The sequence below is a fragment of the Ictalurus furcatus genome, chromosome 14 (genome assembly GCF_023375685.1).
Source record: "Ictalurus furcatus strain D&B chromosome 14, Billie_1.0, whole genome shotgun sequence".
Lineage (NCBI taxonomy): Eukaryota > Metazoa > Chordata > Actinopteri > Siluriformes > Ictaluridae > Ictalurus > Ictalurus furcatus.
In genome coordinates, this window is record NC_071268.1 from 23,806,101 (window position 1) to 23,827,774 (window position 21,674).

The window sequence follows — 21,674 nt, forward strand, 5'->3', positions numbered from 1 at the left end:
ATTAAAGAGGTCCACATGTGCAAAACTAAGCATGAAAAAGAACTTGAAATGTTCTTCATGCATGTTCAGTCGAAGATCCTTTTTAAAATTGTCCACCCCTGTTTGATATTACAGGACGAAACTCTGGGGAGTGCTTGGGAGGCTTCATCAACTATTACTCATTGGATCGCTGATCATTTTGTTTTGCAGAAATAAAATGCACTGCTAAAAAGTATTGTGTTAAAATGAAACTATGCAGTGGGGGCAAATAAGTATAGAACACGTCAACATTTTTTTCAGTAAATATATTTCCAATGAGGTTATTTACATGAAATGTTCACCAGACCTCAGCATTAACTCATGAAATCCGCACATGTAAAGAAATCCAAACATTAAAGTCCATAAATGAAGTTATGTGTAATAAAGAGGAATGATGCAGGAAAAAGGTATTGAACACGCTAACTGAAATGTATTTAATAGTTAGTGGAGAAGCCTTTGTTTGTAATGACAGCTTCAAGGCGCTTCCTGTATGGAGAAATTAATGGGCCGCAGTATTCTGGTGTGATTTTTGGCTCGTTCTTCTAAACATATTGTCTTTAAATCTTGTTCAATTGGATTCAAGTCAGATGATTGACTGGGCCATTATAACACCTTGATTTAGTTTCTCTGAAACCAATTGAGAGTTTCTTTTGCTGTATGTTTTGGATCGTTGTCCTGCTAGAAGGTCCACCCACGTCTCATCTTCATGGCAGCAGGTTCTTCTCAAGAATCTCCCGGTAAAGGGCTCCATTCATCGTTCCTTCAATTATATGAAGTCTGCCAGTACCATGAGATGAAAAACAGCCCCACACCATGATGCTTCCACCTCCAGACTTCACTGTTGGTATAGTGTTTTTAGGGTGATGTGCAGTGCCATTTCTTCTCCAAACATGGTGTGTAGTATGACAGCCAAGAAGTTTAATTTTGCTCTCGTCTGACCAGACTACACTCTCCCGGTATTTCATAGGCTTGTCCAAATGAGTTGTAGCAAACTTTAAACGAGATTTGAGATGCCATTTCTTTAGTAATGGAGTCTTGTAGGGTGAGCGTGAGCAGTGGAGTGCATTGCCTATTGTTTTCTCTGTGACGATGGCACCTGCTGCCTCCAAGTGTTTCTGGAGCTCTTTCCGAGTGATCTTTGACTCTTGGGCTACTCTTCTGATTATTTTTTCTGACTCCCTGGTCAGAAATCTTGTGAGGAGCTCCTGTGCATGGCCGTTTTACGACGGAGTGATGTTGCTTCCACTTACGGATAATGTCCCCAATGGTGCATACTGGAGGATTCAGAAGTTTTGAAATACGTCTGTATATGATTCCATCAATATGTTTCACAACAGTAAGTCTGTGAAGGTCTTGGGAGATCTCTTTGCTTTCACCCATCATGAGATGTTTCTTGTGTGACACCTTGGTAATGAAAAGCCTTTTTATAGACCATCAATTTACTAACCCAGCTGATATTAATTTGCACAGATAGGGGGTATAATTACTTTCTAAGTACTTATGGATTTCAGCTGGTTCCTTGCCTTGGAGAACTGCTTTTTCTTAGCGTGTTCGATACTTTTTTCCCTGTGTCATTCCACTTTATTACACATGACTTTAACGTTGTGAATTCTTTATATTTCCAGATCTCTTGAGTTAATAATGATGTCTGGTGAAAATTTCATGTGAATGATTTCATTGGAAATATATTTACTGAAAAAAAATGTTGATGCATTCAATACTTATTTCCCCCCCACTGTACATTGTCCACATACGTACATTTATTGAATGTTACTATTAATTTTTGCTTATTTTCACATAAGATTCCAATAGTTCTCTCTATCATAGGATTCAACGAAAAAAATGTAGTGTTTTGCAGTTTGATCTGGCTGTCTGTGTATAATGTTCATCCTACTTGTATGATGAACCACCAGGCAGCACACACTGAACCCACAGTCTGCAAATCCTGCCTAATCTCTCTAGTTTGACTGAAAGGCGCACTACACAGAGCTCATGTTCTACGTTCTCACTGGAGGACCAAGGACTGACTGCTGACTTATAAAAAAAAAAAAAAAAAAGAGTAATACTGACTGTGTGGAAAATAATAGTGCCATGACCCTTTACAGCGCAACCATGAATGTTCCTCTTCATCTTTAGTTCCACCCAGAGTTTCCAGAAGTCAGGTTAGTGAAGTCAGGAGCTTAGCAACACAGAGGCGGGAGTCAATTTGCAAAAAGTACATGCAAAACTGATGCACAGTTAACTCTACAGCCTGTAGGTATTTGTTTGGGGGGGGAAAAATGCAAATCAGGTTGCCATTGGGAAAAAAAAACAACTTTTCTTATTTATTCACAGACCTGAAGAAGTATCCGTTAGTGATGTTGATTGTACATCGATTACAAATTTAGAAACGTTTACAAGCATAGATACGCAGCTCCTATACCATTGCAAGTCTACTAACAATTCGAGGGTTTTATTTTATTTGACACGTACAAATATGGATCCAGTTGATCACTGTGTGTTAAATCATATCTCTACTGTTGCAGTATTTAGATCAAATTTTCAAGGGGCAAAAAAAAAAAAAAATGTCCACACAGACATGCATCTTTAGTAAATAATGGTTTGCTGTGTTTCACTATTTATAAATGTAAAGTAGATTACAATTATCAGCTTCCTACAGAAATTATTTAAAAATATGACAAAAGGAAACGATCACAATTGTACCAACAAAAGACAGAATCAAATATAGATAGGGTTACAATTATTTTCCCCCCTCATTGCAGATTAAGCGCCATTCCATTTAAAGGTTGAGGACAGGGTGACGCACTGGATTGCTTAATTTTCCTTCCCTTTCTTTGCCTTCTTCTCCCCGCCCTTGGGTTTGGGCGTTTTTGGATTGCAAGGCTTGTTCACCTTAATGGTCTGCTGGCAGTCAGCATTGAACAGCGATTTCCTCAGTACTCCAGACCTGCTTCGAGTGCCTGCCTCACACTCTCCCCAGCGGCCAAACTTGTACTTGCAATCAGCTAAAGGGCGCACAAAAATGTGTTTAGTGGAACATCCTTACATACCGAGAGAACTATTACTGTTTTAAACATTTCCTAATACCTCCAAAGTCCTTCTTCCAGTTACATGGCACTTTACACTGGTGTCTCTTTGTCTGCTCATTGCAGGTGGCCTCACGAACACCCACGCCGCAGTCACCGCTGCTGGGCACACATCTCCCGTATAGCCACTCAGAGCAGTCGCTCTCTGCTTTCACCTCCTTCCCTTTCTCTGTGGGAATATAAATATCAAATATTACAAGGTATCCATATCACTGGCATTAATGCCAAGAAACGAAAGTGATCCGCATGGTTGATTGGTGTTTGAATCTGCAAAAGAAGCTCACCTTTCTTCTTTACGGCTTCCACGGCAATGGTGAAAGCCACAAGCAGTATGATCGTCACTGAGAATATACCCCTCATCCTGTGGACAGCAAATGCCAACAGTTTAAGTAAATCTGCTTGTTCATTGTGATCTATACCGATCAGCCATAACACTTAAAACCACCTGTCTAATATCATGTAGATCCCTCTAATGCTGCCAAAACAGCTCTGACTCGTCGAGGCATGGACTCTGAAAGTCTGAAAGTGTGCTGAGGTGTCTCTTCCCCACGTAAGCAACGCACATGCTCCCAGCCGTCTACATGATATAAAAAAATAACATAATTCATCTGTCCAGGCCAACTTCTTCCAGCTTCTTCCTCCATTGGTCCAGCTCTGATGCTTCCCATTGGAACGTGAGCATTTCAGCGATGGGCGGAGATCAGCATAGGACTCTCTGGTCTGCAGCTACACAGCTTGCAGCTACACAGCTGCAGCTACAGCTACACAGCAAGCTGCAATGCACAGTGTGTTCTGACACCTTTCTGTCAGAGCCGGCATTAACTTTCCCAGCAGCTACAGTAGCTCTTCTGTGGGTTTGGACCAGACAGGCTAGCCTTCGCTCCCCAAGTGCATCGGTGAGCCTTGAGCGCCCATGACTTTGTCAGCGGTTCACCGGTTGTCCTTCCTTGGACCACGTCTAACTGTTGCAATTTATCCCTTGTCAAAGTCACTCAGATCTTTACACTTGCCCATTTTTCCTGCTTCCAACACGTCAACTTCAAAATCTGACTGTTCACTTGCTGCCTAATAAATATATCCCACCGCTTGACAGGTGCCACGGTAACGAGATAATTAACGTTATTCACGTCATCCGTGGGTGGTTTTAATGTTATGGCTGATTGGCGGAGATGCATCAGAGTGGTGTAGAGGTCTGTTGAGTTGAACAAACCAAACAGCAAAAGGCAGAGATGCAAGTTCTCATGCTACTGGTGTGAGACACACTTCTGTCTCTCATTCTAATATCACCCAAGCACATCTAGTGCCTAGCGATGAAAAGTGGCGCTTTGTAGCCTAACCTTCTGACAAATCCCGTGACCGTCGCTAGGATTGGCTTGTAGATTTTACTCGCAGGCAGTCTTCAGAACGAACAAATAAACGCAGTTACATTTGGGCTGTTTATGGTACCCATTATATTGTAAAATCAAGCGTTGTGGAAAGATCCCATCGATTAAAGACCGATTCTCTGGCTCAGCAATCACGAGTATGAAATCTCTGGACGTGAATATAAATATAAACGGCTACCGTTTTGTCACTCTGGGCCGTTTTAGTTTTGGGAAGCTTTCAAAGTTTCTTTGAAACTTTATAACAGAGTTTATTTACTTGTGGTATGTGTTGGTTTCCTGAATCTGTTCTCTAGTTCGACTGTTTTGCTGTGGTGAGGAAAATGTGTTCTCAAATGTCCAATGGACAAACTCCTTTTATAAGTTATTAGCCTTTTTTTTTTTTTGTATCGGAGCTTTTTATTTCATCTAATTATTCCTTTCCACCTGCATACAAGCACAAAGCAACATTGACTTTGACGGCATCCTTCTTTGCTATGTTGCTAAGTCACGGTTGGTTTGTTTTTTGGAAAAAATTGAATTGCCGACTGACTTGTGACCCAGAATTATGTAAATGCTTTAGATTAATTACCGCCAACATCTTATTTTTTGCAGTTATCAGATACACTCAGTTTACACACGTTTAGAAAGTAAGCTTGTGAACAGAGAACTGTAGTGGGTCTATAGAAGGTCTATAGTCAGTAACCACAATGAAGCAAAGTTGCTAGTGAAATCGGACAGACGATAACTGCTTGATGATGATTGCTAGCTCAGTCAATAAGGTATTTTCTGAACACTTTTTAAAAGGTACATCTGTCTTGTTTGTTTAAAGGAAAAAAATACTGTTTGGTGTCTTGCTGTCTGGGAAATATGGTACTCCTCTCTCCCGAATCAATCAGTAAAGCTAGCTAATCTCAGCCATCTGGTGGCTCATGTATAGAGTTAGCACTTTCCTCCATGTGCTCTAAGCTGCATTATGGCACTGCATGAGCAACATTTTAATTATTTAATAATTTTTTTAAATAGCCAGTGCTGTCTTTGTGTCAGCCTTCACACTCATCGTGCTATAAGGGAGACTCGGATAGCAGTCCAAAGCCGGGAATAGAAATGGGTGGACGTATGAATACCTTCGGTCCTGGCATTTAAAAAATAAATAAAAAAAATTGAAATAGCTTGCTCATATTTTTAAAATCAAACAGAATACATATGTATTAGGACATCATATACATGATAGAGAGAGTACTGCTTCTTCTGCCATCTTCCCTTGCCTGCTGGTCTGTTTCATACACACCCAGTCGAGAGGGCCAATGAAGTACATCATAAAGTAAATCTAAGTTTTTCACAGTTTAAAAAAAAAAAAAAAACCAAACATTTTACTTTTTTTTTTTTTAAATTTAATTAAAGATTTGCTTGTAATATAAGATAACTATGAAAATGTTTTATTAGTGCTGCAGTGAAAGTATTATGAATGACTGTAGTTTTCCAGGATAAAGTGAACATATATCTCCTGGTTTATATTCTGTTTATTGGCCTATAAATATTTAACAGTACGGTTCAGCTCAGTGAATATTTATTTTCCATTCCTGCAACTGGGATAAAGGCATGAAAAATGCATGAAAAAAAAAAAAAAATCCCACAAATATTTCAGACTTGAAAGTCACTCCATGGTGAAATCGAGCTTCGATTGCTCTACAGTTCCAGTTCGTTTAGTGCCAACCACCCCTGAATGGGAGATCTAACTATAGCGTCAACATTTGCCAACAACATCTGCTTTATGTTAAGAGTAATTCTAGACCAAACCCCAGGATTAAAGGCTCCAATTGTAAGGTTTTAATTTTCCTCTGTAACATTCTTTCCATATTAAATGACCCAGAAATAAAAATAAAAAAAGGACCTGCATGCGATAACCAAATGATGAGGCTAGTGGAAAATCTAGCATGAACCATGAAAATCTGCATCATTATCATTATTTACCTATTTGCACAGTTGAGCTTGCTGTAGTTCCTTCCTGTGTAAATGAAGGCAAATATGGAGGAGGTGCGATTTTCCGCAGGGATTGGGCTTGAAACGCTCTGTTCCTGTCAAGCAAATTACAAATGATGTATGCGATGTCCTTCTGGGCAGCAGTGATTGAAGATCAGACCTTCACTACCCACAACATGGTCCAGGAAAATAATCACAAATGATGCGATTACATGCATGCTTTGTTTTATCAGGCTTATAAAAAGAAATGGAAATAATAACCCAGCTGCCTGAGAATATTACTTTGCTGTAATATTCTTGCAGTATATTACAGTTTCTAGATGCAACTTTGCTTTCTTCTGTGCTCAGTGGAAGCCTGTATAAGGTCATTTTTTCCACAGCCATCTTATTTGGCACTTAGTGATCTTAGAGGGGGGGAAGAAAAAAAAAAGTCAGAGGAGTTATGCTTTGAGTGATTCATCTTTCCTCGAATTTCCTTTTGGGTGATTCATCTTTCCTCATCTTTCCTTTAAGAAGATTAATTACGACCACACGGCTAATAAAGAACTAATCTAGACATGGTCCACAAAGCACTGATCTATTTGGCATGACCAGAAAAACACACTCAATGTACACATCCATCATCGGGGAAATACAAGGGCCTTTCACGTTAAACAGGGGGAGAAAAACAAAACAAGCAAAATAAGAGAATTTAAGCAAACCATGGCGATAAATAGACCTCATGGTGAATGTTTCTTTTCAACAAAGCATTCGACTTAGAGCCCCAATAGCTAATAACATCATACCAAGACACCGTTTAAGTGCCTTTCTATATTTTTTTTTCCTCTCTCCTCTCAGAAAGCACAAACACAACATCTTTTCATTGCCCCATCCGTCCATTAATGCAGTCCTTCTTTCACTGGCTTTTTCCCCCAGCTTCATAAATGTAGGGGTCTTTTTGTGGGAACAGAGGGGTGCTCTTAAAGGCCTCTGTGCCGGATTGAGAGAGGGCAGCCTGATTCAGTGCCTCAAAACAAAAGGTGGCTCTCGCCTGTTTTTCTTCCCCTCTTCTTCTTTTTTCCCCCAAAAGAGCCAGAGCACAGATCCCATGCAGTGTCCCTCGGCAGGCTCACTGAATGTAAGCTTATTTGCATCGGAAGACAAAAACAGCTCTGTGGAGGAGCGACGGGACGCTTGCCGCCTGTGGAGAACTGCGGGCCTGAGGCTTTGGGATTCACAGGTTGCCAGATTGGATTTGATTGTTTCCAGCCCCATCATTGTTGAAAACCCGCCTGAATTGTAACTCAATTATATCCAAAGTAAACCATACCCGTCCAATGTCATCATTTCCATTACTGAAAATGCATTTTAAAACTGGGAAACAGCCCAAACTGGCAACGCTAGCTACATTATATGGCCAAAAGTTTGTGGATACCTGACCATCACACCCATTCCAGATTTAGACCTGCTTTGTTATATAGTTAGAATAACCTCCGCTCTTCTAGGAAGGCTTTCCAGTAGCTTTTGGAGCGTGGCGGTGGGGATTTGTGATCGTTCAGCTACAAAAGCATTAGTGAGGTCAGGCAAACCATGTCTTCATGGAGCTAAATTTGTGCACACGGACACTGTCGTGCTGGAACCTCTTCGGCCCTCTCAGTTCCAGTGAAAAGCAAGTCTGTAACGTTACAGCATACAAACACTGTATTGTGTGCGCCCAAGTTTAGGGAAGACCCACGCATTGCTGTGATGGTTAGGTGTCCATAAACTTTTGGCCATACAGTGTATGTAAAACTTTTAGAGGGATATTGTGGAGTGCGTTTTCATTAAGCAAGCGTTCATCATCTCCGAGGCTCCTCATCCATCTTCTGTAATTTTGTACCGGTAATAGCTGAAGGGAAAAAAAGGCCAGAGGAAGCAGACTGGTTCGTAATGAGCTTGAAAAGTGGGTCAGTGAAGCTGGCACCAAAAACTGCACTGGCACTGCTGAGGGCAACGTCTCCATCAGCCAGTGAAATAAAACAGCGGGTGCTGCTGCTATGTTTCGCTTATGACCAGCAAAAAGGCTATAATGGCATCAAACAGGACAGCTGATAACAGTGTCCGCTTGAAATGACCAGTGCCAGTTACTTATTAACCAATCAGAGTTCTGCCAGTTTCTGTCTGTCAGTGATTTCCTGTTGGCACAGTTGAATGATTTTAACAGAAATGAATCATTAAGAGCACAGAAGCATCCCAAACCTATTCAGATACCTATTCAATGTGCCATAACATTTCCCATCTAATATACGTGTGTGTCTATATATATATATATATATATATATATATATATATATATATATATATATATATATATATATATATATATATGACAAAAATACCAAGGTGTGCCTGCTCTATTACGTCAGACATTAGTATAAGCTGCACATATAATCAGACTAATTATGCAATCGATAATCAGAGCGCTCGAGGACGACAGTGTGAGACAGAGCAGTTTTAAATCAGCATGAACACAGAGAAGAAAAGTACAGCAGCTATATTATACACACATTTCACTGTATTAGAAATGTACAAATGTGATGATGAGAGAATGATGCTACTTGCCTTGTTGCTGTGGGAGAGGTCCTTTACCACCAGAGAGCTTGCGTGTGTGTGTGTGTGTGTGTGTGCGCGTGTGTGTGTGTGTGTCTGTGTAAACTGCATTCTTAGCAAGTGCAGCTCCTCCTCCGCTACTCTTTGTTTTGGAAATCTAGTTTGAGCTGGTCGCGCTGCAGCGCCTTTACATCCAGCCCCCTGAGTGCAGAGACACGTGACCTCAACTTCATCTCCACGTGAATCTATCTATCTATCTCTGTCTTTCTGTCAATCTGTCTGTCTAACTAGCTATCTATCTTTTCATCTACCTATCTGTCTCCGTCTTTCCGTCAGTCTGTCTGTCTAACTATCTATCTGTCTTTTCATCTACCTATCTGTCTCCGTCTTTCCGTCAGTCTGTCTGTCTAACTATCTATCTGTCTTTTCGTCTGTCTATCTATTTATCTATCTAGTTATTCATTCTGTAAATCTGTCTGTCTAACTGTCTGTCTGTTATACCTGTCTTTGTGTCTCTTAGCAGGACAAGTACTACCGAAGGATGAATCAGAGAAAGAAATTGAGTATTTGTCTGTCCATCCATCCATCCATCCATCTATCCATCTACCATACCTAAAGCAGAAAAAAATTATCTTAGCAGCACAAGTAGCCTATTACTGAAGGATGAAAGAAAACATGTACTTATATATATATATATATATATCTCTATCTATTTGTCTATCTATCTGTCTGTCCATCTGTCTGTCTATCATACCTACAGTACAATAAAATGAATTGTTGGCATGGCTTAGTAGGACGAGTGCTACATAAGGATGAACCGGAGATAGAAAACAAGAACTGATTTGAGAAATAATGCATGAGTGGAAAAGGTCAGTACACCTACCAGCACTTATTACATACTCATTTAGTGACGGACAGGACCTGCTTTTCATACAACCCCAATTCCAAAAAAGTTGGGACGCTGGGTAAAATGTAAATAAAAACAGAATGCAGTGGTTTGCAAATCTCATAAACCCATATGTTATTCACAATAGAACATCGAAAACATATTTAATGTTTCCACTGAACAAACGTAATGTTTTAAGGACAATATAAGGTCATTTTGAATTTGATATCCGCAACGCGTCTCATAAAAGTTGGGACGGGGGCAGTTGGTGTTTTAGATGTAGAAGAATTGTGCGATGCTATGAAATGCACATGCTTTTTGTAGTATCTTTTTTCTTACTGATACAGCTCTCGTCATTTTGAGCGACTCTCATCTACACCATAAGCATGGTGTCCATCTCGCAACGATGTTATCCTGTTACAGCACACTGTACTATGTTATCACTATTTTAAAAAAAAAAAAAGCAAAGAAAAAGAAATTTAAAACTTTATTTATTTATACAGGTAGACAATAACAAACTGGCAAATATACAGTAAATACTATAGTCTATTATCTAATAAAGTTTATTTTGTATAAGTAGGATTAAACCATTGCCTAGAAGTTCATTTAATTTTATAAAGTAATACAAATGCTTAGAGAGGATTTTGGAATGGTATCGTTACTCACACATTTTTAAAATGTTTGATAGTACACAAAATGTCTAATAGTGAATTGCACAGCAACTCCAAACAGAGCATTGACAATGCAGTTTAACTCATAACTCATGACAGTACATAATAATAATAATAATAATGCTAAGGCAATGATTGCAGACTGTATTAAAAAATATACATATTTCAGGCTGTGAAGGAAAAAAAAAAACATATTCAGTACCTGAGGATATGCCAAGAACAATTGTGTAAGCACAAAACACACCAACCAAAATATGTAATGTCTTTACTCATTAGGTGTAAACATGTAGTTACCCACCCACTGCTTGTTTTAGTAGAAATCCCAACACCATATTTTAATGCCAAAATGCATCTTTCAACATGGCCGCTGTGGCTAAAATGTAGTAAACCAATGGCAAGCATCTGAAACATCTCTGGTGGAATTACCCTGTGCTGTGAAATCACATGTAATGATTTACTCAAAGACCTCTTAGAAGAATTCAAACATGATAAATGGTAGCTTATTCCTAAAGACATCATGACCTAATGACCTAATATTACTCCTCGCAAGAACGTCACATTACTATTAAGTGTTCTTTAAATCAGTGCAGTGTTCCACATCTACAGAAGAAATCTGCTGAAAGAAGCTAGTTCAGAATAAGATTAAAACAGGAACACCAAAAAAAAGAGGCAGTCGCTAACACTTGTCACTTAAAAAGATTTACAGAACCATGCGAATAACTTATGTTTTTGGAACAAAATACAAGCATTTAATAAAAAGGCAGAAACGCCTCATAGAGCAGCAAGATGAGAAAGAAGCTTTAAATGCAGAAGGCCAATTCAGTCAAAATGACAAAAGCAACAGTTTAATATTAGGAAAATGTTAATAAAACTAGGTAAATTGACTAGCATAAGTATCTTAAGTGTCTGGCAAGCAAATATCTGTTAAAAGTAATTTCTTTAAATACAGCAAAAAAAATGATACATTTCACCCAATGATCTGTGTTGAGGTTTAAGCGGTTTGCTTAATAAAAGGCTAAAGCCACAGTCAGATGTACTTCTGTTCTTTTAACCCTGATGTCCAAAATATTTTTGCCGTTATTATCTAGGAAATTTAGCATTTGGCAAAATAAAAAAAAATTTAAAAAAAGACCCTCAGTATAAGAGAAGCATATTCATGCATCTACAACAGGACATTACATTTTGTCTTTGTTTAGCATTGCAATCAAGTAAAAAATGAACCTTCTCCCTTTTAGACTGACATGCTGCCCAGCATCATCATTAGATCATGCTGAGAAAAGCATTTTCCAGTGGATGATGAGGACCATTCAGGCTGTTGGTTATACTGACGTCTCATGGTCGTCCCGCGGAATCATCTGGTACTGCTGCTGGTTCTCCAGATACTCGGCCAGCTGCCAGTCCTGAGCTCTCTCGGCATGTGCCTTTGCATTATCACCCTGAGGACAGCACAAAGTTAGACTTGACACTAGGTGTACTAGAGGAGGTAAAGGCGGTGTGCTGGCCAACCCGCTCACCTGTAGGTCAGTCTTTGTGAGGGAAGCACCCGCGTCCACCAAGTAGGCACAGATCGTCCTCTGGCATGACGCTGCAGCTTTGTGCAGTGCTGTCTCACCTCTAGATTGTGCACACACACACATTTTCAAGACTCTTTTACAGCTGCTTTTCTCTAGTGTAACATTATATGATATAAAATATAACTGCATCAATTTGCAAATGATGATGCTTGGTAACATGGATTATGCAACAATACAGAATAGACAGGTTTTATAGAGATTCTATATGTTAAAAAAAAACACCTATATATATATATATATATAGTTCCATTAAGGTTTTACTTACGTCTCTTTTTCTGCAACATCCAGGATATTCAGTGGAGCTGCTCACCAAAAAAAGAAAGAAAGAAATGTGTCAGCACTAATGACTACTAAGTCATTAATTTACAGAATGAATAACTATTTTGTCACTGTACCATTATCTATGATGTATCTGACCATTTCCTTGTTGCAATTATCTACAGCATAGTGGAGAAGTGTACAGCCCAATGCATCATATACAGAAAGATTGGCTCCTTCTTTGTGTAGCTCTACAAGCTGCGAAAATAACACATCAGAGATTATTTGTATGAAACCAAGCAAACTATGGATGGCACTGATCCGATATCTAGTATGGGTATTGAGTTGATACCAGCTCAAAATAAAAAAGGATCATTAAGGACTACAGGACTATGTAACAAATGGCTTTGGAATATGATTTCGAACTGTAACAGATTGGAAATGGATTTGTAACTGTAAGAGATTAGAATTCGATCTGGTACTGTAACAGATTGGAAATGGATTTGAAACTGTAAGAGATTTGAATTGGATTTGTAACTGTAAGTGATTGGAATTTGATTGGAACTGAAAGAGATTGGAATTTGACTTGTAACTGTAAGAGATTAGAATTAGATTTGGAACTTTAACAGATTGGAAATGGATTTGAAACTGTAAGAGATTTGAATTGGATTTGGAACTTTAACAGATTGGAAATGGATTTGAAACTGTAAGAGATTGGAAATGGATTTGGAATTGTAAGAGATTGGAATTGGATTTGGAACTGTAACAGATTGGAAACAGATTTGGAATTGTATGAGATTGGAAATGGATTTGGAATTGTATGAGATTGGAAATGGATTTGGAATTGTATGAGATTGGAAATGGATTTGGAATTGTAAGAGATTGGAAATGGATTTGGAGCTGTAAGAGATTGGAAATGGATTTGGAATTGTAACTTGGAAACAGATTTGGAATTGTACGAGATTGGAAATGGATTTGGAATTGTAAGAGATTGGAAATGGATTTGGAACTGTAACTTGGAAACAGATTTGGAATTGTACGAGATTGGAAATGGATTTGGAATTGTACGAGATTGGAAATGGATTTGGAGCTGTAAGAGATCGGAAATGGATTTGGAATTGTAAGAGATTGGAAATGGATTTGGAATTGTAAGAGATTGGAAACGGATTTGGAACTGTAAGAGATTGGAAACGGATTTGGAACTGTAAGAGATTGGAAACGGATTTGGAACTGTAAGAGATTGGAAACGGATTTGGAACTGTAAGAGATTGGAATTGGATTTGGAACTGTAACAGATTGGAAACAGATTTGGAATTGTATGAGATTGGAAATGGATTTGGAATTGTATGAGATTGGAAATGGATTTGGAATTGTATGAGATTGGAAATGGATTTGGAATTGTATGAGATTGGAAATGGATTTGGAATTGTAAGAGATTGGAAATGGATTTGGAATTGTAAGAGATTGGAAATGGATTTGGAGCTGTAAGAGATTGGAAATGGATTTGGAATTGTAACTTGGAAACAGATTTGGAATTGTACGAGATTGGAAATGGATTTGGAATTGTACGAGATTGGAAATGGATTTGGAATTGTAAGAGATTGGAAATGGATTTGGAATTGTATTAGATTGGAAATGGATTTGGAGCTGTAAGAGATCGGAAATGGATTTGGAATTGTAAGAGATTGGAAATGGATTTGGAACTGTAACTTGGAAACAGATTTGGAATTGTACGAGATTGGAAATGGATTTGGAATTGTATTAGATTGGAAATGGATTTGGAGCTGTAAGAGATCGGAAATGGATTTGGAATTGTAAGAGATTGGAAATGGATTTGGAGCTGTAAGAGATTGGAAATGGATTTGGAATTGTAAGAGATTGGAAACGGATTTGGAACTGTAAGAGATTGGAAACGGATTTGGAACTGTAAGAGATTGGAAACGGATTTGGAACTGTAAGAGATTGGAAACGGATTTGGAACTGTAAGAGATTGGAAACGGATTTGGAACTGTAAGAGATTGGAAACGGATTTGGAACTGTAAGAGATTGGAATTGGATTTGGAACTGTAACAGATTGGAAACAGATTTGGAATTGTATGAGATTGGAAATGGATTTGGAATTGTATGAGATTGGAAATGGATTTGGAATTGTATGAGATTGGAAATGGATTTGGAATTGTAAGAGATTGGAAATGGATTTGGAGCTGTAAGAGATTGGAAATGGATTTGGAATTGTAACTTGGAAACAGATTTGGAATTGTACGAGATTGGAAATGGATTTGGAATTGTACGAGATTGGAAATGGATTTGGAATTGTAAGAGATTGGAAATGGATTTGGAACTGTAACTTGGAAACAGATTTGGAATTGTACGAGATTGGAAATGGATTTGGAATTGTATTAGATTGGAAATGGATTTGGAGCTGTAAGAGATCGGAAATGGATTTGGAATTGTAAGAGATTGGAAATGGATTTGGAGCTGTAAGAGATTGGAAATGGATTTGGAATTGTAAGAGATTGGAAATGGATTTGGAGCTGTAAGAGATTGGAAATGGATTTGGAATTGTAAGAGATTGGAAATGGATTTGGAACTGTAAGAGATTGGAAACGGATTTGGAACTGTAAGAGATTGGAAACGGATTTGGAACTGTAAGAGATTGGAAACGGATTTGGAACTGTAAGAGATTGGAAACGGATTTGGAACTGTAAGAGATTGGAAACGGATTTGGAACTGTAAGAGATTGGAAACGGATTTGGAACTGTAAGAGATTGGAAACGGATTTGGAACTGTAAGAGATTGGAACTGGATTTAGAACTGTAACAGATTGGAAATGGATTTAACCGTGAAGTGTTTCAGTTAACAAAATAGCATTTTAAAGCTTAGTAGTTTTTAAAGAAAAAAATATCGAATGGGTATCTGTGTCAGCTGATACTCAAAGTTTCAGTATTGGTATTGGAAAAAAAAAAAGTGGAATCGTGCCATCTCTAGAGCAAAATCATAAACAGTCATTCATCTTCATGAACAGGCTGGTCAGCGTCACAGTGTCCCAGTCAATAATGGGGACAAAAATATATACATATGAATGATTTCCTCACCTTTTTAAAATTATCTGACTTCACACTTTTCATTAGCATCTTCATAGTCTCTATATATGTAAAAAGGAAAAAAAAGAAAAGTTGGAGGTGATTAATTTTCCACCAGCCTGCAGTCTTATAAGCAACAACAGCAATGTTTTCACTATTAAAACTAAAAGTGTGCTTCCACCAGATTTCTAAATGTTAATCCCATCTTGAAAATGGTGTGATTTTACCTTTATCAATTTCATTCTGGACCACGTCGTCCGATCTGTGAGTACAAGAGGAGGAAATATTTAGTCAGGGAGCATCGTCAACATATTCATTAAAACCTTGCCATATTTGAAGGAGTGTGTGAATCAGTGATATATAAAAGCAACCCACTGATCATGAGCTCACAATTCTTTCTCCTGTCCTTTGCAATAAAACGGACCAAAGAAGTACCTTCATTTCAGCACAAATCTCTTTTTCTTAGCATTTATGTTGAGACACGTTTCTATTTTTCCGAGTGAGAGAATTACATGCTGCGTTTCCAGCTCTGGAAGCAGCTCTGAAGCCTCAGTATTGTGGTACAGGATTAAATTCCTCTTTGGGGAGCAACCCAGTGCTGATCCATTTTTCAAATACAGTTGGCACGTAAATTGGCCTGACTGTCACTCAGACTTGTAATTTATGCCCCTTTAAATCAAACTCTCACTTGCAAATGTCAGTGTTTGTGGATGCCAGTGCACAATCAGCCTGTCCCTCTGCATCGGTGACATCACAGGACATGCGTTTTTTCTGAGCTGCGGTTTGATCTTCATTTACCCTGCAAGAAATGTAGAATACAATGTAGAAAACCATAACAGAATACCAGTGCTCATATGGAGGGCCATAAATAGTGTATGCTAATAAAATAATGGCAATGGGTGTGAGGAAAAAAGAATCCTCTTTTTATTTTAAGTCCAAAATCTTCTTTCCATTTGAAAGATTTAACAAGATTTAAAGTGTATACTAATATAGACATAAGTGCTTACATTTTTAAACTGGCTTTACAACACATTTAGATTTAGCGGTCATAATAACAGTCTATTCAAGACAAATCCTCCACTAGCTGAAACTAACAGTAGGTTTGATTCTTATTGTGATGGTGTATGCTGCTGCAGGAGATGAGCAAGATACACCACAACATATACTTATGTGAATCAAAATGTGAATCAAAATATACTTATGTGAATCAAAATGTGACTCAAAATATACTTGTGAATCAAAATATACTTGTGAATAAAAATATACTTATGTGAATCAAAATATACTTATGTGAATCAAAATATACTTGTGAATCAAAATGTGACTCAAAATATACTTATGAATCAAAATATACTTATCTGAATCAAAATATACTTGTGAATCAAAATGTGACTCAAAATATACTTACGTGAATCAAAATGTGACTCAAAATATACTTACGTGAATCAAAATGTGACTCAAAATATACTTACGTGAATCAAAATGTGAATCAAAATATACTTATGTGAATCAAAATGTGACTCAAAATATACTTGTGAATCAAAATATACTTTTCTGAATCAAAATACACTTGTGAATCAAAATGTGACTCAAAATATACTTACGTGAATCAAAATGTGAATCAAAATATACTTTTGAATCAAAATGTGAATCAAAATATACTTATGTGAATCAGAATATACTTGTGAATCAAAATATACTTGTCTGAATCAAAATGTGAATCAAAATATACTTGTTATGTGAATCAAAAGGCAGACCAGCATAATGTGCCATTAACTGTAGCTTTTTTCTTTCTTTCTTTTTTTTGATTTTGCAGAATAGTCATCAAGCTCTAAGGTGAAATCAGCAACCTTATTACAGGCAGATTTTTACTTTGAATAAAGCACAAGCAGAAAAACCTTAATTTTACCTATAGAGTGGTGGAGATGCTGCAGGGCATGCTGGGAAGCCAATCTGCTCAGAGTTCTTTCCCAGTGTGTCTACGATTTCTGGCATTCCAGTAGACGTGCCCACCGTTTCCTTAGTGACCAGCTCGGGGTCCAGGATAAAAAGCTCATTCTGTGAGATCTCAGTCACATAGTTCAGATGCTCCTGGAACAAACAACAAAAAAGGCAGAAATATGTCAATTGAAAAGGCAAAGAACAGAATTCAAATGTACCTACACACTGTAAGTATATGCTAAACCCTCAATAATAAATACCTGAGCACGGTCTATCCTGTAGAAACGATCCGCAGTTGTGGCTGTGAAAGAAAAACAGACGGCATTAAAAAAAAAATTACGTCTAAGGCACTAACTGATATTACAGCTCATGAATTTCACTTACAGTCTAGGAAGCACCATTTTGGCGAGAGCTTTGGTATGGTTGCTGTGTCTGAATTCACACCAACCTCCTCCTGAAAAAAAAATTATATATATATATATACACACCAACTAACAGTTGCGATTGCCTAGTGTCATTCTGATCAATTGATGAGAACGAGAGACGATGTCCATCGATCTGGACCCTTTGACGGCTATGGCGTCGTTACGTTTCAAACGTCCAGTGATATCGAAAGATTTATTACCTGTCAACGTAATTATGAGCAAAACTGTAGTTATAGGATCGTGTCAAATCTGATCAATCGACGGCCTGTCTTTAAATGTTAACATTACGAATGAGCGGACAGATCTATACTCAAATGTGCATTTCCAAATCCAAACGTACCTCATGAAGCCCCTCGATGTGCTGCCGACAAGTCTCCAAATCGCTGTCTGCCCGGATAGTAATAATTCCCAGAGGAATCGCTGGAAAAAAACAAGAAAGTCTGATGTGTATTCCTTCTCAAAAAATCAATAATAGAGGCTACTCTGTTAGAGAGTTCAAAGTGTTAAAGCTAACATCATGTGTCTGTATCACTTAATAAATATCCAGTGCTTGAAAAACAAATGTAGCACTTACAGGCTTTTTTGAGCTGATCTTTGTCATAGTGTAAAGCTTCATAGTCACGCATGCTGATTCGGCTCACTTGGATATGCAGCTGCTCAGAGATGGGCTGCTGACTACGAGCACACACACACACACACGGCTTAATACAAGACTGTCCTTAAAAAAGTGAAAAATGTACTGTGATATTTGCTAATGCTGTACATTATAGACATAAAATGCTTTAAAATACAGAAAGAGATTTTAACAATAAGACTCGTAGCTCATTTGACCACTGCGATCATCGTTTAAGAGGCAAATTCCATTACATTTATGGTATTTGTAATGGTATATGGTAGACGCCCTTATCCAGAGCGACCTACATTTATCTCATTCATACATCTGAGCAACTGATGGCTAAGGGCCTTGCTCAAGGGCCCAAAAGGGGCCCAACAGTGGTTAAGGCTCTGGGTTACTGATCAGAAGGTCGGGGGTTCAAGCCCTAACACTGCCAAGCCGCCACTGTTGGGCCCTTGAGCAAGGCCCTTAACCCTCTCTGCTCCAGGGGCGCCATATCATGGCTGACCCTGCACTCTGACCCCAGCTTTCTGACAGGCTGGGGTATGCGACGAAAACAATTTCACTGTGCTCTACTGTATATGTGACCAATAAAGACTCATTATCATTATCAGTGGCAGCTTGGCAGTGTTGGCGTTTGAACTCACGACTTTCTGAGCAGTAGACCAACGTCTTAACCAGTGAGCTGCCACTGCCCAAATAAATCCATTTCAAGGCAGCTGAAAATATTCAAATGTTTATGGTTTTCATTTTAATTGAAATAATAAAGGAGAAGGCTGGTGTTTCTGTGTGACTCACTCATTGAGCTGTGGGAGGGAGATTCTCCTCTTGGTCTTCTGCAGCATGTTGGCCTGGTTCCTGAGCGTGATGTGGATAACGGATGGAGCCAGTCTGCACGGCTCCCCATCCACCTGCACAGGAATTGGCTTAAAGGTGGTCAGAGTCACCTCCTGGCACTGATGTAGCCTCTCGCCGTGGCCTCCTACCTGCAGCGTGGCCTACAAGACCATCCACAACACCCTGTCTTAATAACCAAACCAAGGATATCCAGCACGTTCATGCAGTGAATTTAATTACAAGGTAACACTTTACAATAATCCCGCACTAATACCTGAATTAATACTTACTTAAATATGAACTAATCATGAGCGAAGGCGTGTACTAATCCCGAACGAATGAAGAGCCGACCTTAACTACAATGCGAGTTAAGTACGTGTTAGTACGTTTGTCAGTTAATGTATTAATTAACACGTAGGGGTAAACTAAATCAAACACGCTCTATGAGAAAGAATCTGAATGAAACGTGGATAATTTCACATTGTTTATATCATTTTCCGTATGCTGATGCGTACACAGACATCACTGGATTACTTTCATAATGTCCACTGAGCCTCCTTAGCGAACGTTGAAAGACTCATTAATAATAAACACCAATACCTTCATCTCAACGCCATCCAGTGGTTTGTGTACGCAGCTGCATGCGGCAAATTATATAAACAAATTGAAATGATGCACGTTTTATTCATATTCTTTCTTATAGAGCGTGTTTGATTTAGTTTATATTACAATTTGCCCATATATGGCCACTGGATAACCACTGGAAATAGTGTATGAACCGATAAACTGACCAGAAGCATATATAACCCTTGTTGTAGGGATGCAGTGATTAATTTACCAGAGAAGTCATGGTGAATCCAATAACCTCTATGTAGCCGTCATCGTGCCTCTGAGGCCCAAAGTCATGGTGGTCACTTGGGTTGCCCCACGGCATTGTACCAGCACAATATCTTTAAAAAAAAACAAACAAACCATCATTTATATTTCTCATGATATCAGGCTCAGCGTTAGACTTATAGAAACTATACATGTGCTACATGTTGCTCACTAGTCAATAAACCAGACAGGATATGGAGATGTTACCTCGGAATGTTCAGGAAGAGCAAACACTGTAGCTTCATCTCCTGAACTTTACAAGTGAGGTCCATTCCATCACACTGGATATATCCAACAACAGACAAATAAGCCCGAGAAATACAGAAGTGACATTAGAGTACACTGATACGACTGCATGCCATGCAGGAATTGCTGTCTATCTCTAAACAACAATCTAGCATCCGTCCATGTTTCGCATGCGTATTCATTTGACTTTTTTTTCTCGACTATATGAACGTGAGACAAAATCACTCCATTATTCGACTCACCACCACTCTGATGTGCTTAGACAAGTCTTTAGCGCTGCCCATGAGGAAGTCCGAGAATGCAGTCTGGAAGAAAGCAGGAAAATCAGCACATGTAAGAAGGTACGCAGGGATACCTCTAAACCACGACGCGATACACTCACCCCCGCGTAGAACATCTTATTCCGAAGACGGCTGTTGAATTTTTCAGGTTTGGCCTCTGAGGAAAAACAAAACAGGTTATTTTTATTTGATCAGTATATGTCTTTAAAAATGTTTTGGTTTTTGGCAACCGAGACTACGCAATTACGCAAATACCTCGGGATTCGTGGAACTCTAAGGTTACATGCGCGTCGAAACCCAAGCTGAAGTAGTTGTTAAAGACATCGATGGGAAGCTAAAGGTATAAACAGAAAATCTGAGTTTAGCAGAAAGATTCAGACGTGGTAGACTTCCGTTCAGTTTAGTTCAATACTTTATTGTTACGTAGTTATGATTACCTAACGGCAATTTTGTCCTCACAAATGCAAAAAAAAAATGACACTTTAGCAAGTGAAAATACCTTAAATATAGTCAAATGTATCTACTATTTCCTGTTATGTGATTACAACAAGCCAAATATAAGATGAGAATTTTGAATTTAGTAAATATGTAAATAAATAAATAAAAATTCACTTGCTAAGAAGATGAGTGAGAGTCAGAGGCGTTTTTGTGCTGGGAGCATGAGCTGACCTTGTCTGTCTGGTGTTCGTCTTTCTCTTCTTCGCCGGCCTCTGGATTGGGCTCCACACTGAGGTTCCAGCGGTCCAGCTGCACAATGTTCCCATCCTCCACATGAGACAGAATTTTAGACACTGGCTCGTCCGTGTAGCCCTGAGCATATCACACAGATAAATCAACAAATACTGTAGAGTGTGGAGTTTGAGCTTCATTATAGTTTTATTACAGCAATAACACCAACACAGGGCAAGACAAACCCACTAAAACTGCCGAATTGATTAAGATGATCCATTTCGACTGACTGATG

The 21,674-nt window shown here is 38.6% G+C and overlaps 2 protein-coding genes across 4 annotated transcripts in view; both read right to left on the bottom strand.

Annotated features, from left to right (window-relative positions):
• Window positions 1–2,329: 2,329 nt before the first annotated feature.
• On the bottom strand, window positions 2,330–9,644 carry mdkb (midkine b). Of its 2 annotated transcripts, XM_053641123.1 has the most exons (5): window positions 9,029–9,644; window positions 6,440–6,543; window positions 3,389–3,465; window positions 3,106–3,273; window positions 2,330–3,023 (listed from the first exon to the last, which is right to left on the bottom strand). In XM_053641123.1, exons 1-5 carry the CDS (start codon window positions 9,125–9,127, stop codon window positions 2,833–2,835), a joined length of 639 nt encoding a protein of 212 aa, XP_053497098.1. In that variant the 5' UTR covers window positions 9,128–9,644; the 3' UTR covers window positions 2,330–2,832. The 2 variants fall into 2 exon arrangements, with proteins under 2 accessions (XP_053497098.1, XP_053497100.1); XM_053641125.1 differs by lacking the exon at window positions 6,440–6,543 and having other exon boundaries at window positions 9,029–9,108.
• Window positions 9,645–11,341: 1,697 nt separating this feature from the next.
• The window catches only part of dgkzb (diacylglycerol kinase, zeta b), a 36,397-nt gene continuing 26,064 nt past the window's right edge, over window positions 11,342–21,674 (bottom strand). For both annotated transcript variants that reach the window (XM_053641104.1, XM_053641105.1), the window contains exons 15-33: window positions 21,380–21,520; window positions 20,966–21,044; window positions 20,812–20,867; window positions 20,672–20,734; window positions 20,391–20,464; window positions 20,146–20,257; window positions 19,269–19,468; window positions 18,429–18,529; window positions 18,195–18,274; window positions 17,814–17,883; window positions 17,690–17,730; window positions 17,398–17,579; window positions 16,177–16,287; window positions 15,716–15,750; window positions 15,501–15,550; window positions 12,543–12,663; window positions 12,413–12,449; window positions 12,088–12,187; window positions 11,342–12,009 (exon numbers count right to left, since the gene is read on the bottom strand). In XM_053641104.1, coding sequence (XP_053497079.1) covers window positions 11,893–12,009; window positions 12,088–12,187; window positions 12,413–12,449; window positions 12,543–12,663; window positions 15,501–15,550; window positions 15,716–15,750; window positions 16,177–16,287; window positions 17,398–17,579; window positions 17,690–17,730; window positions 17,814–17,883; window positions 18,195–18,274; window positions 18,429–18,529; window positions 19,269–19,468; window positions 20,146–20,257; window positions 20,391–20,464; window positions 20,672–20,734; window positions 20,812–20,867; window positions 20,966–21,044; window positions 21,380–21,520 — 1,770 coding nt within the window. In that variant the 3' untranslated portion in view covers window positions 11,342–11,892. The remainder of the gene's footprint in view (window positions 12,010–12,087; window positions 12,188–12,412; window positions 12,450–12,542; window positions 12,664–15,500; window positions 15,551–15,715; window positions 15,751–16,176; window positions 16,288–17,397; window positions 17,580–17,689; window positions 17,731–17,813; window positions 17,884–18,194; window positions 18,275–18,428; window positions 18,530–19,268; window positions 19,469–20,145; window positions 20,258–20,390; window positions 20,465–20,671; window positions 20,735–20,811; window positions 20,868–20,965; window positions 21,045–21,379; window positions 21,521–21,674) is intronic.

Bases quoted from the DNA above. Each gene is read 5' to 3' on its own strand.
- mdkb (XM_053641123.1), bottom strand. From the start codon at position 9,127: ATGCAGTTTACACAGACACACACACACACACGCGCACACACACACACA. The intron at 6,544-9,028 runs GCAAGTAGCATC...TTTGCTTGACAG, and splicing joins ACCTCTCCCACAGCAACAAG to GAACAGAGCGTTTCAAGCCC. The intron at 3,274-3,388 runs GTGAGCTTCTTT...ATATTCCCACAG, and splicing joins GGAAGCCGTAAAGAAGAAAG to AGAAAGGGAAGGAGGTGAAA.